At 37.7% G+C, this 19028-nt stretch overlaps 1 protein-coding gene across 1 annotated transcript; it reads left to right on the forward strand.

Moving 5' to 3' along the window:
• Positions 1–13078: 13078 nt before the first annotated feature.
• Smp_170320 (putative speedy protein 1-A (Spy1-A) (XSpy1-A) (Rapid inducer of G2/M progression in oocytes A) (RINGO-A) (p33 ringo-A) (xRINGO-A) (Protein Ls26)) lies at positions 13079–13981 on the forward strand (the record flags this gene model as incomplete). Its single annotated transcript, XM_018794595.1, has 5 exons — positions 13079–13346; positions 13385–13443; positions 13476–13561; positions 13597–13768; positions 13802–13981. The coding sequence occupies 5 exons, from the start codon at positions 13079–13081 to the stop codon at positions 13979–13981; spliced, it is 765 nt and encodes a 254-aa protein (XP_018648993.1).
• Between the last annotated feature and the right edge of the window lie 5047 nt (positions 13982–19028).

Genomic DNA, 19028 nt, shown 5'->3' on the forward strand with positions numbered 1-19028 from the left:
TTATTTCCAAACTTTCCTTTTTTTAAACCCCATTTTTTTCTAAAAGTGATTTGTTCAGTCTATATTTCATTTATGATTTGGTTTCCGTATGTATTATATAAATCATAGGTTTGTTATCTCAAAACAATCAATTTCATACTGGGAAATGTACAGCAAACTTCTGGAAATACATGTAATACTTATTTTACTGGATAGAACTGAATAGTCATTTACTACAAGCTAAAAGTACATTGAATCTGAACAGAAATTCAAACAATAAAAAGAATTATATTTCCAAACTAGAATATCTTATATGATAAGTTATTAGATATTTTTTTTTTATTTCTATTGATTAATTAATTCCACCGAAAGAAAATCGATATGAAAATGCATAAACAATGAAATCAGAGAAGATGGATTGATATTTTCGGAAGGAACAGTGGAGATTGAGACAATTGATTGTTATTTTGTAAATTAACTGTTTACGCTATGGTCATCAGATTATAGTGAGATAGTTTGTAATTTGTGCTTAATACACTTGATTGTCCCTACCCGTATTCTTGTTCACTACAATATAATGTAACCAAGAATTTTCTTATGATTAAATATAATTTTACATGTATGCATAAATTAACATTCTGACAATATCTGGATTAAATCACTGCTAGGAATTGCTAACTACTTTCCACTTCAATTCTTTTTATAAACTTCATGTGCTCTACCATAACGATTTTAGAATTATCAATATAACAGAAAATTCAATAAAACAAATGAAGTAATTTGAAAATAAGTTATAAAATTAGTTCAGTAGTGACCAATATAAAATTATAGTGCAATACTTATTGGCCTTTTTAGAGTGCTGTCATTTGATCATAAATATAAGGTTCAGAGAAAATTAAAGGTCATTTGATAAAAAAATAACCCGTTGATTTAAAGTAGCTCTTATTATGACATTAGGACAGGAATGATAGATTCGTTATATTATAGTATTATTCTCCCTGGAGGTAATGTGTTCACACTCGTTCTGAGCCCCCCAAATGCCCTGGTACGGCCGAGAGTGGGGAGAGTCCGCTCTCCCTCTCAAAATGCTCTCAAACCGCCATGCGTATACAGCCACTACCACACAAGTCCTACTCACTGCCTTCTCGTGGCATTACTGTTGTTTACGAAATTGAGAGGACGAAAAGTGAGTATCCACCGCTTTAACCGGGTCGGTGGACACGAAGGATTCACCTAGGGGAGTTGGAAAACCCTGATTCCAAACCAATTATGCACATGGGCTCCAGTATCCTGAGGGAACAAATGGTGTATGAATCAATCGTTGGTCACCGGCAATCATAGGACTGCATCTCCTCATGATGCTCCACTGCCTTGTGGATCAGACATTTGTGTCAAAGAAATTTGGATTTCTTTTAATAAAATACCAGGTTGAAGTGAGTTTATTGTTAATTACCGAAAACGTCTACTTAACAGCAGTGGAAGGGTTCTTAATGTCATTGGTCAAACTTAACCCTAAAAAGTAAAATGATTAAAATATCATTTTTGTTGACGTTAGTATTCACAATGAATGACTTTATAATATATTGAATGCTACCGCACTACGAAATGATAGTGAATTTACGGTCAAACTTATGATACCAAAAGTTTTCCCTCAATTTATACATCTGCTAATTAATGCTTGTAACTACTGGAAAAATCGGTAATTAATATGATAAAGTTTATGTTCACTAGAGTTGTCCATCCTATTGTAACTATAGGTATTCTAACTGAAACGTTTTGTGATTTTTATGTTCATTTAGTGGATAAACTAAGTTGTCAAGGGAGTTGAGGTTTTAACATAACTGTTCTTGTTCGATCATGCTAACATTCCATTTTTGGTTCCAGAACCTCCATATTGCGGTTCTGGTTCTGTTTAGCCTGGTTCATAGCTCATGATTAGAGCTCAGATTCGATGGGAATATCTAATGAAAGTTTGCACGATGAATATTCTTATTATTTGTTGTTTAGACACTTATAATCAGCATTGTTGCCAGTAATTGTTTGACCAGTGCATGAAATTGCTGTAATTTTCGAGTAGGCGGATTCCTGTATCATTGTTTGTTCACCAGTCCTGGATTCTCCGTTGAGTATATGGACATGGATATTCCAGCCGCGAGTTTGCGTTAGTCCCAGTCCTACCTGGTTTATAACTTTTGGTTTCTGGAATGGATTTTCATTTCGTATTGGGTAGAAAACAGATCTACTCTTCGTTTTGATCTTATATTAGTTCGACTGTAACCTTTGGAAATTATTTGCGTAAGGTAAAATACTATTATTAGTCTGTCTTTTCTATAATACCTATGTCTACGGAGAAACGTGAGCGTGAGGCTGTTTTTACTGTGAGTCATGATCTCATCAATAGTTATTATGTTGGTGTATTCGGCAGCATTCTTGAGAGGTGAGATGCAATGGCCAAATTAGTTCCTCTAGCTAGTTCAGATAAAGCACTTTTAGGCTCCGAGAGTATACGCCTAAGTGTTTTGACGGAGATGGCTTCGAATATTCTAGTTTTGTAGACGAGATAGATTTAATGTTTTCAGGTGAAGATTTAAGTGAAACTATCAAATTAATTAATCTGTCTCGTCAATATACTGAGGATGCAACAAATGCTATTAATTGTTGTAGTCCTTTGCACCCCACCCAAGATTATATGGAAGCCAGGAAGATTCTTCATCAGAGGTTTGGGTGCCCACAAGTGACTGCTCAAAGAGTGTTTGAATTGTTAAGAAAGAAACAGATGTCAGACTAAGAACGGTGCCAAAGGTTTGATTCGATCTTCTGATAATTTTTTGCTGTACAGAAATACAACGATTGCTTCAAATTTAGAACGTAGCTTAGATCCGATGTCGGTATTGGAACCAGTATTAATAAGGCTACCTACCCGTTTGCAAAATGTGTGAAAGTCAGGAACAGAATGAAAGAAGGTGTTGAACCAGGTTTTCTGATATACTAAAGCTGTTACAAGATAATGTTAACTAGTCAACTAGTGGAATTGAGAACATAGTTAAGCAGATACTGAGTCTGTTGTTCATGGAACAACTTTGGCTATGAAACTTAATAGCTCAAAGATAGATCCAAAAAGATGTGCACTGCAAGAAAAACAAAATCAGATGGAGCAGCATGACAAGTTTATGAGTTTTGCTGTCATTCAAAAGTTGGAGTTTACGAGAAGGAAAATATGATCATGTAATTGAAATGTAAAATTCATCCACTATTGGGGATAGATAATAGAATTTCTTATGAATATCAAGTCAGCTGTTTGATAAATAAGGCGAACTATGCTAGTGAGAACGAATCTACCACTTTAAACAATGTTAATAATGCGATTAACTCCACCTGGAGCCCCTCTGGGGCTGCTACCGGTCTCAAGCCCGAATGAAGTAGGGGGATTGAACGTGAGGTTAGCGACCTCATCCAGTAGAACACTAACTCGCTAAAACAACTCTAACCATAAAAAATAATTCAGACCAATTAAACTCTACCCTGGGAGTTGGAAGGAAGAGTTATGACACCTCATGGTGATAGCTGAGTTCCTTCGGAGGTCATGAGGCTGATGCCCCTCTTGCCAACCAGAGCGACAATTTATCTAGGTACATGGAATGTTCGTACAATGTGAGAGACCGAGAGAGCCATCCAAGTTGCTGCCAAAATGAAAAGTTACAACCTGGAGGTGCTTGGGCGCAAGATGGACAACAAAGACGATCTGCAGGAGAGCTGCTGTTATACTCCGGTCACGAAGAGGAAAACGCCCCACATACACAAGGAGTTGCACTGATGCTATCCAAACAGGCACAAAAAGCATATATAGAATGGGGATTTCATGGACTCAGGATCATCAAAGCCTCCTTGAAAACAAAGAAAGAGCACATTACAATGAACGTTATCCAATGCTATGCGCTTACCAACAATTACAATGAAGACGTTAAAGATCAATTCTACGATAGGCTGCAGTCAATCGTCGAGAAATGTACTTGACCATTCCGATGAGAGACCTGAATGTCAATAATGGAATGGACAGCACCGGATACGGAGATGTTATGGGACGACATGGACTGGGAGAAATGAACAAAAATGGTGAGAGATTTGCAAACCTATGTGCCTTCAACAAACTGGTCGTAGGTGGCATTATATTCCTAAATAAACGCATACACAAAGCTACATGGATTTCACTGGATCACACTAAACAAAATCAAATCGATCATATTTGCATCAATACAAAGTTCAGAAGGACGATGGAGGACGTGAGAACTAGGAGAGAAGGTGATCTAGCATCAGATCATCATTTGCTGGTCGCTAAGATGAGGCTCAAACTCAAGAAGCACTGGACAAGAGGACTGAAAACAACACAAAGGTTTAATCCAGTCATTCTTCGAAATACTGACACATCCGATGGATTCAAGATAGCTCTCAGTAATAGGTTCCAGGCCTTTCATTATCTACTCACTGTCGAGGGAACCACCATGGAGAAAAACTGGAAAGATAACAAGGAGGAAATCACTTAAATATGTAATGAGGTTCTGATCCACAGGATTCACTATCACAAGGAATGGATCACTATTGATACACTGAGTAAAATTCAATAAAGGAGGAACAAGAATGCAGCAATCAATACCAGTCGAACAAGAGCAGAAAAAAAATCAAGGCACAAACAGAATACACAGAAGTAACCATGCAAGTGAAGAGGAACATCAGAGCCAACAAACGCGAATAAATGGAAGTAAGAACTGTGATGGTGATCTAAAATCCTATGTTTCTTCTTGGTTAGAATCTATGCTATCCTTGATAATCGCGTGACCTGAACTCACATTATTGACTCACGAACATTCAATTAAATGAAAGCATCGTACATTGCATCACCTCTGTTGGTAGCATGTAGGCTGAATTTATTTCAGAAACTCAACTTTAAACGGGGTGATTTATGGCATAGGTTTAACCTAATACTCACAAGCAGCTTGTATATGCAATAATTTCTGATCATCCATCTACATCAACTAACATGGATGGCCGGTTCATTATGTAACCAGAACAGTAAGTTTATAGCATTACTCTCACGGTTGCACTACAGTCAAAACAATACTTGTCAGTTGTCCATTCACAATGCTAGGAATTTCCTCTGATTTGTGTGACGAAACCTCTCTTTAAATTTACAACAGTTCATTTACTCTTGTACTACAAGCGAATCCTGACGCACATGTCGCTTTTTATTTGGTTGTTATTAATATGAGCAGAAAACAGTTGTGCTGTTCATAAGTCAAATGGCTAGCCACCGATTAATCCTATGCATGCCTGGATGTTTTGATATAGTAACCCTCGTTTTCTTTAAATAACATAATCACATCTATTTTGGCCCTTAGTACCACGTAGGTCAGTTTCTACCCTAGGTGTGTCGGGAGTAAATCAAAAATTTAAAGGAATATAGAACCAAAACATGACTGATATATATTCAACTTTATCTGTCATACAGCAAGCTACACATTATCATGTTTAATTAATCAACCCTGCTTATTATTACTGTTCTTATTAATACTGATACTCACTGGTGTAGTGGACTCTACCCATTACATTTCAACTATGAACTAAGAAAATCGAAATACAGTCACTATCATCGCACTAAATCAGATTTGTTGGTGTCATTAGCACGGTCTAACTGGATAATAGCGAAAATCTTCAGTATTGTGTAGATAGTTATGAATAAAAATGATATATTATTAATGTTTCCATGAGTAGAAAAATTAAATTTTTAAGTTTGCTGACGTTTCGTAACTCAATGTTAGCCACTTCTTCAGAGAACGAAAAGACCAATTAACTTAACCCAAGTTTAAATAATACAAAGGATCAAAGCAACAATATTTGATGCGATCAATCAGAAGCAGGTCTGACCAAGTCAATGTCATGTCATCCGGCCATGGTGATTTATATGGGTCACGTTTGGGTATTTGTGTGTGTAGGTGTATTAAACGATGGAAAAATTTGACATTCGTGGTGTGAAAGGGTAGAGTTGACTTTGTGTGTACGATAAAGGTGTGAGATGTGAATAGAATCAGACATGGTAACTCAAGTAGATGGTCCAAGTTAGATGGATAGTAAGGCTTTCCTCTCTATTGACGATAGTAGGACTAAGCAATATATGGAAAGCTTCAGCCGCCAGTTTCTTTTTGTGGCTGGAATAGCCATGTTGTGTTATTCCGATATTTTTGGTATCGACTTGATGGTTATTGAAAGTGACATGGACAGCTGTTATCGATTTAATTCGGAGTCTTTTCATTTCTAGTGGATTACTAGAAAGAATAACCTTCCGTTCTTGTTTCATTTTCGTACCTTCCATTCTCTTACTAGCACTGATTTTCACATAGAGGAAAAGCATAATAAGTCATGTGTGTTGATTTGTGGAAAAAAGATTAGTCCTACCGAGACAAGATAACAAGCGAGACTAACCGCGCGCGCTATTCGAACGGGAAGTTTAGTCCTAACGTGATTTACATTTCTCAAACTTTTGCTGTGTTCTTACGCAACAAAAGTATCATATCCAATCCAAAGAATCTATTCTGAGCTATACGTTCGGTAGATTACTTCTTTTTTGTGTTTCACTCAAATTAATAGTTAACTGTGGTTTTGCCTCAGCTCACTATCGGTTTTTTTTATAGTTTTCACGTAAAGGCTAGCTTTAGCTTATCGTTAACTGTTTTTATACATTTTTGATAGTTTTTGTTTACTGTGTGTTTTTTTTTATCGGTCCTAAATTTACTGCTTATATTTTTAAGACAGTCTAAATCACTAGCCATGAAAAATTCATGCAAGAGACCTGGTTGCCGTTTTGCCGTTACATCTGGCATGCAATGTGACAACTGTAAAGGTTGGTTCCATGAAGCATGTACAGATCTAACAGCAGCAGCCTATAGCAGACTCAGCAAGTCTGATCGTAGGTGGGTATGTGTTACCTGCAACACCGATACGGTAGTTATGTTGGGTACTATCATTACTTTACTGACGGGTCTGAGAGATAAGTTGTCTAAGAATTCGGTAAATGATATCATCATGACGGGTAACAAAGCTGGAACGCATAGGGCGAATAAGAAAAAGGATACTGACAGGTCGGATATCGACGGTGCTGTTAACAGCACGAGTGATGATGTGTTGAAACTCAGCACCATCCTAACATCGACTGTCATCGACTCCCTCAGTAAACTTGGGTCCCCCGGGGAACGGTCCTTGAATGAGACAGTGGTTCCTAAAAATCCTGTAGGTGGATGGACTCACGTTAACAGGAGTAATAAAGCCCAAGCGTCCCCTCCGAAACTGAACGTCCCAAGTATCGTGCGTAAATCAATTGATGCTTTGGCCGCACAGTCTACACCCAAGACTGTCCGCCCGGTCATCACTGAGCCCAGGAATCGAAAACGCGCCTCGACATCCAAACAACAAGATACCAAACCTAGACGCCTTGGAAAACCTGGGAAATCAATTGCGGTTCGTGACGACTCTGTCATAATCATGAACCTTATTGACAACCCCGACCTTCCTCTCAGTTTGCAGGACAAAAACGACAGGATGCTCTGGGGAGAATTAGTCAAGAGGCTGGAACTCCCTAGAATAGAGCCTTTGACCGTCACACGGCTCACTCGGGGGAAGGACTCTAACCACCTAAACCACCCGAGGCTGCTTCGTGTTACACTTAAGAATACCTCCGACGTAGAGGACGTCCTGCTAGCCAGTCACTTACTGAGGTCCGATGGGAACGTAAGAATACTGCCCGACATACCGTATTCTGAACGAAATCTCATCCGGAACATCCCTAAGGAATCTCGTGAGGCGTTCTTCTGTGGACGAAATATCATTGTGCAAGGTGTGCCGGAAAATACGGACCCAGCTCAAGCAAACTCTGATATTCGGGAATGGAAATTCATCAAGCATTCCTTAAAACTCAAGAACATATTGACCCAACAGGTAATGAGACTGGCCAAGAGAGACGGAGACTCTAGGCCCCGGCTGCTGAAGATAACCTTCCCCTCCTCCCACATGGCGGCTGCAACTCTGGAAGCATTTCGTGCCAATAGACGTCGGTTGCCAACTGGCATCCATATGCATCCGGATAGGCCCCACGACAGCAGGATCAAGCACAAACGAAAGCTGGAGCTGACAATTCCACTCGTGGACTGTCTTGATCATAAAAAAAACGTGTAAAGGACAGGGACTACCAACTCGGTAAACATCGTATAGGTAGGCTACCTGTCCACTCACACACGGCTCATATAGACAAACAAGAAGAGGCTCACGCGTTCCAAATTGAAAGCATAAACTGCCTATACACGAACGCCGCGAGCTTGCCAAACAAAATGGATGAGCTACGTGAACTTAGCAACGCTAATGATGCCCATCTGATAGGAATATCCGAAACTTGGATAACGTCTCAGTTTACGGACCAAGAGTTAGCAATAACTGGGATGTCTTTATTTCGCAACGACAAAAAAACAGGAATGGGGGGTGGGGTAGCACTATACGTACGGTCATGCCTGGATGCGCACCAACTTCACAATCAAGAGTTTCACAATCTTGACGAGTCAGTATGGTGCTCAGTAAGATTATCTACCACCTCGAGGTGCCTAGTTGGGGTCGTTTACAGGAAGCCCACTGCCGACATCGAATATGACAAACGTCTGCTGGAAGGATTAACTCGCTCTACGCGTCTTGGATTCTCTCATATCCTGATTCTAGGGGATTTCAATCTCCCTAGAATCAACTTCGTGGAACATACATACATTGGTGGTGCCAACTCTACTGAAGCTCTGTTCTTCAACCTTATCGGCGACCTGGGATTATTTGAAAATGTGAAGTCGGCAACCCGTTGGAGAAACAGTCAGACGCCGTCACGCTTAGACTGGGTATTCACAAACGAAGAATTCCTAGTTGACGACCTCTCAATCCTGGCTCCCCTGGGCAAAAGTGATCACGCCGTCTTATCATTCAGCTTTGTCAGCAAGACGGAGCTACGATATCCTACTAGCAACAAGCGCTGGAACTTCAAACGGTTGAATGTGTTAGCTTTACAGGACTATCTTCAACAGGTGGATTGGAATGTTCGCCCTCAAATTGAAGTGGATGCTCATTGGGATTTTTTACTGCACACGATCTTATGTGCTACTGAGCATTCAGTTCCTAAAATGGTCCCAAAAAGCTACAAGCAACCTGCAATCATCAAGAACCGCACTCGTCGTTTGCTAAGCCGCAAAAGGCACTGTTGGGCTGAATATAAACGAACGGATAACAACGGCGCGTACAGGCAATACAAACATATAAGGAACACATGCACAAAGGCAATAAGAGAAGACAGGCTTCAGTTCCAGACCAAGCTTGTCGATAGATTCGTCTCCAATCCGAAAAGCTTGTTCAGTTATGCAGCTTCTCTTCGACAAGGCAAAACTGGAGTTTCCCAACTGCTTGGTCCTAATGGCCCGACCAACAACGACAGTGATGCCGCTAACCTTTTGGCTGAACATTACTCTCGGACATTCCAACTGACCCACATCAACCATACTGACGAAAGCTTCACCTGCACCTGTACAGGACTTTCCGAAGTGGACCTGAGTGCTGACTTGGTGCTCCGTAAACTGCAGAACCTAAAAAAAGACACTTCTCCTGGTCCGGACATGGTTCATTCCGCCGTATTGAGGGAAGCAGCTTCAATCCTGGCGACACCACTTAGCGTGATGTTTGCACACTCGCTAAGCAGAGGCAAACTACCGGAAATATGGAAGCTGGCCCACATCACACCAATTTTCAAAGGAGGTCGACGCAGTGAACCCTCAAGCTACCGACCAGTGGCCCTTCTCTCCATACCTTCAAAAATTATGGAATCCCTAGTATTCGACGGCATACTAGAACACTTATCATCCTCAAAGTTCTTCTCGCCTCAACAGCATGGTTTCAGAAAAGGTCATTCTTGTACGACCAACCTGCTGACTGCGGTGGATAAATGGACAACCATCCTTGATCGCAAGGGGAAGGTTGACGTCATTTACCTGGACTTCTCAAAAGCTTTTGATAGGGTCAACCATGCATGTCTTATCAAGAAGCTTGGACGATTGGGTATAAAACCCCCTTTAATTGACTGGATCACTTCATACCTAGAAAACCGACATTTTAAGGTCAGGGTTAACTTCACTCTCTCTCAGGCTATGGAATGTCCTAGTGGGGTCCCCCAGGGTTCAATACTAGGACCTCTTCTCTTCTTGATTTATATTAACGATCTTCCTCAACAAGTTTCATCTGATTTATTGCTTTTTGCTGATGATGTGAAACTTTGGAGAGAGATACGTACTCACAATGATATACTAGTTCTGCAGGAGGATCTGACTCGACTTCAAAGTTGGGCAGACGACAACGGACTTACCTTCAACACTTCAAAGTGCAAGGTAGTCCATCTGAGACATGTTGCAGACCATAGTTATAACTTAGGTAACTCCCCTCTAGAAATTTCCCAAGTCGAAAAAGATTTAGGAGTGTTGGTACCCTACGACCTGAAATCGTATGCGAACTGTGACAAAAACGCCTCTCAAGCAAACCTTGCACTGGTAACATTGAAGCGCATTTTTGGCCAGTTTGACGGTAGAACCTTCCACATAATCTTCAACAGTTTTATTCGTCCCCACTTAGAGTACGGAAACATAGTATTTCCTCCCTCCCTCCAAAAGTATAAGGTCACTCTGGAACGTATACAACGTCGAGCCACGAAATCAGTTCGGGGTCTCAAATTCAAACCTTACGAAGAGCGCCTCAAATCACTTAACCTTTACCCGTTAGAGTATAGGCGTCTTAGAGGTGATCTTCTTATGACTTATAGTATCCTTAATACTTCTGGTCATCCCCTTAAACAACTTCTTAAGCTTAGTCATAACACTAACCTCAGAGGTAACACCCAGAAATTGGAGACCCTACATAGCAGAACAGACTGCAGACGCAACTTCTACTCCGTTAGAGTTGTCAAGTGCTGGAATTCGCTGCCGACTGAGCTAGTCCAAGCGACCTCCCAGGAGTCCTTTAAGAGAAAACTTGACTTATTCTTAAGGACTAAGGATAACATATTATTATGATTTACCAAATTCTTTTTTTCCCTCTATTATCGTTCATATACCTAGGTTCTTGCCTGGAGGTATTGGTGATCCACTGCTATCAGACACGGAAGCCCGTTAAGCGAAAGCTTCTTCTATTCCGTCCTCAACCATTTGAACCACTTAGTAAGGTTTATTATATCTTTGGATTATTTGTGAATATTGGGCGGTGGTCATCATCGATTGTACGATTAGAAAGGTAGGAAATCAGACTACTTAATAATTATCCATTAGGCTGCAGAAACTAAATTGACGTGTTCTTGTTTGAAAACTTGAATGAACCGACGTTCCTGTGGAGGTTGACTCCAGAAGTAAGCTGATGCAACACTTCAGGTCGATTGATTGATAGTTGGCCGAAAACATCTGGGTATATCAAAACATTGTGGCTCGAGTATTCACTTACTTACTTATTTTGTGTAGGCATTATGTTTTCTATTATTCTGTATTAAATGTTAAAAGCCTTATGTGTTCGAAAGAGAGAACCACGTGCTGCAACTGTTCTTCCTCACTTTCTCAATAAAGACCTGTTCAATCACGAGTTTGGCTTCTTATATGGGTAAGATGAGGTATCTACTAGCACGAAAATTACATCCAAACTCAAACCCGTGTTTGACCAGATCGAATAGGTCCTAAAATAGTGTCGAGGTTTGTGTCCAACCAGAGGGCATCCTGTGAAGTGTGGGTGGACTTGGAGTACGGTTAGTGAGAAGGGCTGGAAAACAGAAGAACAAAAGAAGTGAGTTGATGACTTAGCAAGTGCTCTTAATGCACCCACATTTACATTGAAAGCAATGGACGACAGCAGGCAGTGACACAAGCCCTAAATGAGGGCAACGTTGAAATAACTAGAAGCAGATTTTTGAACCTTGCTTTAGTAGACCTTCTTGAAAAGACTGCATAATGGTTGGTAGATGTCTGTGAAGAAGTAAAGAGATTTAGCATGAATGCATCATAGTGGTTAAACACCAAAATTATTTTTCGACAGATGAGGAAGTTCATTATATCTAAGGCAAATGAGTGGCAAAACTGGGCATGAAATCTACACTTTTCGACCACATAATGGGAATGTAGGGGTAAATAAATCCTTAAAATCAATAGCTTTGTAAGTTCTTGGTATTTAATGTCGACCACATTAGTTTCAATGGATTCACATAGCTGAAGTCGTTTGGTCATACATCCGTACCAGATCACGAGTTGGCATGTTGTGTGCAACTTCTCTTACAACCTCTAGCCAGTTTATATCAGTCACTTCTCGATATATTGATAGCCTATCAAATATATCTTCGAACCCCTTCGCTTCTGACTTCTGATTTCACAGGGTGGGCACGTTCCAATTATAGAAGGTGTTACTGGTTAAGGTGTTGTCAAACTCCAAATACTTGTGGCATCTTCAAGCAGTATAACTAATCACTCTGACAATGAGCAGTGATCTGCAAATACAAAGTTTGCTGACTTCCATTCGCATTTCTCATCGTATAGTCTTACTCCGCTTCATGCAACAATTTCCTGTTCATGGTTAGGCAACATATGGTAACGTTATCTCAGTTACTGAACATGTAAGAGGTAGTGTTGACAACAATATTATTATTATGCTAGGAATAAAAAATCTTTCCGTAACATCATAAACTGATAATATCTAGCCCTATAATCTTCGATGGTAGAATCATTGTAATACTTTTAATTTTACGATATACCCAGATATCCAACTGGAGGAATAGACGATCTAAACGATTAAAACAGGCACCTTATATACCGAAAACCTCATCTTTTCTGTTTACAAAAAGTAAAATATCAGTTGCCAAACATTATAGGCAACATGATCTATTTATGACTCAACTTTTTATGTTTGTTCTCCTTTGATAGATTTGTTTTTCTGAAGCATAGCTAACAAATTTACCGAATAACTTAAGGGTCAATTGTGAATAAACTTTTACTTCTCGCGTTTAGCTGGCCATATGTCTATAGTATGGTTTGATAGCATAAGTCGCCAGCGTTTTTCATGCAAGAGGCCTTGTGAAAACAATAATTTTTGTAATAAAAAACGGAAGAATTACAGGCATACACCTATATCTAGGAAATCCCAGATAACTCAGTCATCTGGCCCTAACAGTGCTACTCAGAGTCCTTACGTTGTGGCTCCATCTACCCAAAAATTACGTGAAAATATCTTGAATGCCTATGTAGTCAAAGAAACAGAGATGATAGCATTTTTCCATTTGTTGGGTATGACGATTTTCGTATTAATTTCTCTTAATCCATAGAGGATACCACAATTAAAAAGTTTCTTGCCTTCGATATGTGCTTCAAATGTGCAGACAATGTAAGCTTAAGAAATTTTCACCGGATTTCTAGTTTTCAATCGCCTATGTGTTCGCCTATTTTAAAAGATGTAATCTTTCAATTCAAGAATATAATAGAATGAATTTTTTTTGCTGTCTGTGAGTGTGACATCACTTTTCACATTTCAAATAAGGTATCTTGTACACGATATAGAAGAAGATGATAGTGACCATAAATATGAAATTTTTCCATGGGCTCTGGGTTCCTTTTGGCAACAGAAACTGTCAAGCTTTTCTCGACAGAAAGAGGCTTTATGGGCTAGAATGGGTTATCGAGCTGTGGTTAGTTATAGGTGCTGCAAAGAAGTATGTTTGGTTTTGTTTTCTACTTTGGTGAAGCTAATGAGTATTTTTCCATCACATCCTGTGTGGAGCCGAAACAGACTTCCGCATCATGGAGGTGCTATTCGATCCTATCTAAAGGCAAGTGATTCGAATATCCCACAGGGTCCGAACTCTCTCCCAAGGTACAGACCACCAACAAAAATGACAGATTTTGATACCATATTCGTTTTGTAGACTATGTGACGCCTGTAAGCTGTTCTATACAAGGAACACTGTTCCCGAATGTTTAATTGCAAGCGAAAACCTCATCATCCCGGAAAATTCCCCAAACCTAAATGACTCAGCTTTCCATAGTCTGTTTGAAGGTAACAATTATAAATTCGCTAAAACCAGCAAAATTAAAGACAATTCGTGCAGCAGCTTTAGAAACGAGAATGGAATAAACATCAATACTGGGTTTCAATCATATGATTCATGCTGTAATGAAAGTTGGCTCTCTCAAGAAACATACTGTTATGAGAGAAGTAAGGGTGTATTCAAATTTCAAAACCATTTGGTTTTCATCCTAATAACACAGAATCTTAATTATTTATGATACCGTTTACATAGTATTTGTCGGAATACTATTTACATTTTAACAATAGTAAATATATTATTGGGTGACATTCTTTTGGGACCTGCAATAATACATGTTTGGTTGAGATAAATTTAAGTGATTAGCAACAGACCTAAGGATTTTACATAGCCGTATGTGTCTGACAATCATGGTTATAATAAATATCATGTTAGTTCATGAGTTTAGCGTTATAATGGGTAAACGGTCTAATAAAATAAGTGATATGACTAAGGCAGTTGGACGGAAAATTTTATCACATTATCGAACGGTTTACCTAACCAGGCCAGTTGTAAGAAGGCAAAACTAGCAGTTAACTGAATGAGCATCATATATATGAAATACTCAACAAAAATTGTATGGATAAGTTAGTTTTCACATAAAGACTAATTAACAAAGAAAATACTCAGAATTTTAAAATAACTAGAAAGCATGTACTTGTGTTTATCATAAAAATTATGATACCATTTTCCCAGGACTTAAAATGGCACAATAACTGTAGTCGGCTTTAAGTCTATACCGAATTATACTGATGGAACATTTTAAAATAATAGACAAACTTGTAAGAGTGTTTTTAAAACCAATGTATTTTAACTCTTAGAATTTCTTTTTATGGTAGACAGCAAGGTAACTAACACATGTGAAATAACACTCAGTTTTCTCCCTTACACCAATGGAACACAAGTTTATCTTAGACGAATATCTACACTAGATGCCCTCCTAGTGTCCATTTTACAGGACTTTAACACAACCCGAATCGAGAGCACGTGACTGGCCTAACCGGAAAGTGATTACTTTTCCACATTAACAACTGACAATGATAATGATAAGGGTAGGAAAATATATGACACATCTCATACATGTCAGACTGTCTACCAGCCTGACTGGGTGAACACCCACTCTTTGTTTTCCTTAACCACACATCGACGTAGCATTTCTTGTTTATCAGCTTTCTGGTTAGTTACACTTTGTGAATATCGATTACCGTCGTACAAAAGCCTTTATGTATTGCGCTTAAGTTTAATCTTTTAGTGGTACGTTAATGAGCACTGCGGTCACAAAAATATTACTTATATACTGATTTGTACATTATTTGTAGCAAATGTACTCTGAATATGTTCAGCGATTTGTGGCTTTAAAAATATTGGTAAATAAGTATTCAGCAGTTAAAAAATCTCCATAGTATTATCTGTGCAAAAGTTGTTGCTATTGCTTAATTTACTTTTGGCTTGGTGAGATCAGTTTGTTTTCCAGATTGTACCTTAGTAAACATCCTAAGTTATGGTTTTTTTTAATTAACAAAATTTCCAATGACATAAACCCAAATGGGTTTTCAGAACTCAATGGCGTTTACTAATGAGAGTCAAAAAATTCATGAAAAGTTGCTCATCAGGAAGTTCAGGAATCAGATATTCATGATGTAAAAAATACGTCACTTCATAGAAAGCTCACGGTTATGTTATCATAAGATATTACTAAGCGTTACAACTATTAATTGTCCATTTAAGGTGTGATTTTATTAAAAATGTCGAAACATTTATATCACAAAGTTTATTTTATCCTGCAAAGTGTTCTGGATTTGGAATGATTGGTACTCCTTATTGAGTACATCATAAAAACTTTTAAAATTCTTTTTAGCTATTTCTGGTGCTGAAAACGAATATTGCTTTACGGACGAAGAATAAAACAAGGCAAACTGATGAAAGACATAATTCTTAGTTTTAAAAACTTACGGTCGTGTTGTAAATATTTTGTATGCGCCATGCACTGTAACATTTTAAGTAACTGATTCGAAAATTTCAAAATTAAAAACCTTACACAAGCTGTTTTGTTCTCTGCAAAATCAAACAAAAAAGAACACAAAAAGTCCATCTTTGGGATACAGAAGACTGCACCGAACGGAATAGTGAGGGTTATCACTTCTTGAGATTGAACTATGCTTAAAACACCGAAATACCTCTTGATTGATAGAAGTCCACTTCGTGAACACAAGTCAGTTTGTTTTTTGAATTTCCTTGAATTAAAATAGATTGAGTTTGCTCTCTCTCTCTCCAGATGCAATATACAATTGAAGTATCTCTATTATTTTCAAATCAAGAGCAAATTATTAACTACGAGGTCTTAGCAAACAATTAAGCGCATTTAGTTCAAATTACTTTGAAAAGTAAACTATCAGAACAACGTTTAGGGATGAATCTTTGGTGACTGATCAAGTGAAGAACGTTTATTTCAAATGCTTATGATTCAAGTAACTTTTTCAGTTTCTTGAGGAATAATTTATGCCTAAAATCAGATAATTATGATCCGTATAATGCAAACGTAAGTAAAAAAATTCATGACTTGAGCTTGAGGATGTAATAGTAGTTTTTTTATTTTGGCGGTACTTGTGGTTATTCGATTAGAAATAGCTGGAGTCCCCACCATGAATATCATGCCACTCTAAAACGCTCGTGATAGAAAATAATTTTGTCACGATAGTTAGTCTCGTCAGAAACTCACTTTAGATCAGCAATGAGATGAAAGTAACATTTTAGGTACTTATGATATAACTAAGTAGCTAAACATTAGGGCATCAAAAAAGGTTATACTCACTGCTTCTCAAAACACTAGTCTCGATCAAGAATGTTTCCGATTGTGGAATAAGTCTTTTTTGGTATAACTTTACCAACATGTATAAGTAGCGAACGTTATATTTCTTGACATGTATTATGATATTTCCTAAAACGACGCTACCGAATTTTTTAAAAATCACTTTACTCATTCATCAAATAGAAAACCATATTAACTCTCAAGACCCAGTATTAGACGACGACTGCTGAACGGGTACAAACATTTAAGAGTTTTAAAGGGAGTAAAACTATAATCTATTCAAAAATGTAGATCGAAAAGTTTAATAAATGTTGGGTGTAGGTTCTTTACGGTATAAAAATAATAGCTGGTTACTTAACTTCAAGTGATATTACAGTACAATATTACAAGATATAACCATCACTTGTCTACAGATGCAATCTGTTGGTTCTCAAAGACTAAGATGTACAGCATCGTGAGATTTGGTTTAAAGTTAGGGAAAGGTTTAGTTAATTATGAATAATACTTAAAAATGCTTTTCAAACCTTGTACGTTAGCCGAAAACCGAATCAGGGTTAAAGGCAAAAGCTACTATTTTATAGGAACTTAGGAATTAGTCTCATTGCTAGTGACATTCGTTACTTTCAAGTTTGTAATGTAGAAAGTTTACGGTGAATAAATGTTTATGAAATATATGGAAGTTCAAACTACTATTTTTGTGGAACCGTTTTAAACAGCATCCAGTACAAGATTGTAGCACAATCTGACAAAAATAGGTTATCAGCAGAAGGGGTTTTTGTGGATATTATAGTAACTTTAATTGTTGAGATCATGAATCAATTGAAGCTAGACCACCATGGAAAACGGGGAAGCACTGTACGACCGTTTCGTCTTATTGTGGGACTCTTCAGCAGTGCTCATCCACGATTCCGCCTCGCGAGATTCTAACCCAGGACCTGTCGGTCTCACGCGCGAGACTGTACGGCCGTACAATGCTTCCTCGTTTCCCATGGTGGTGTAGCTTCAATTGACTCATGATCTCAACTATTAAAAATGGGTTGCCTCATTAATTTCGCTTTCCATCAAACTACATAGAAATCTTTCATGTCACACAAAGAAAATGATGTAATGTCCTATATTTGACCACTTATAATCAATAATTAATAACTTGTGGTCTAAACCAATGTGATTTGTGGACATTTCATATCGACAAATGAACAAGTTGGAGATAATCTGAGGATAAGTTGTCTTACAACTTGTTAAGTGAATAAAAGTATGTCGTGCATATATAATGAACTTTAACTCTTATCAGTTGATTGAAATTTTAATCATAAAACAGTGTTCCCTTAGTTAATCCAAAAGTTATTTTTGATTGATATGAGTTTGATTATATAAAATTTGACATTATATAATATTTTGTGATTACAATGGATAAAGACAGAAAGGAACGGGAGACAGATACTTTTGAAAAACGCTTTCAATGGACAATCTTAAAAGGAAAATCCCTAAAAAATGAAATCCGTCTGTTTTTATATAATCACGTAAAACAAAATATAACACCCAATAGGCTTGTAAAGATTAGATTATAAAGGGCAGTTACAACAAACATTCATCAGAAGAAATTTCCCTCTAACTCATCAAAGTAGGAGATATTATGTAGACAAAAATTCTTTATGTAGCTTTAAGATTCTCTATTTCATTTAAATATAATAATATTGATAATAATAACAATAATAATAACCGTAATAATAATCAGATTCATAATAAAACACAAATTCACTTGCAATAAAATATACGTATATATCACTTGCGTGGAGGGAAAGAGTTCAGAAACGACATAGAAAGCAAAAAATGTAATATTGGTGAAGAGAAAAAACATTTTTTTCAAAGAAAACAGTTAAATCGAAATAAGCATCTAGAATAAATTGGTAAAAACAATAGAGGCAAATGTTTATCATCAAGCGACATACACATATACTTTTATAGATCATCCTGAATTAATGCATAATAAATCGAAATAATCGTTTTAACTCCATAAAAATTGCATAAATGTTTAATATTTTCATTTCATTCTTCTTATTATTTGTATCTTCTTTTTAA

The sequence above is a fragment of the Schistosoma mansoni genome, chromosome 1, assembly GCF_000237925.1.
Source record: "Schistosoma mansoni strain Puerto Rico chromosome 1, complete genome".
Taxonomy (NCBI): Eukaryota; Metazoa; Platyhelminthes; class Trematoda; order Strigeidida; family Schistosomatidae; genus Schistosoma; species Schistosoma mansoni.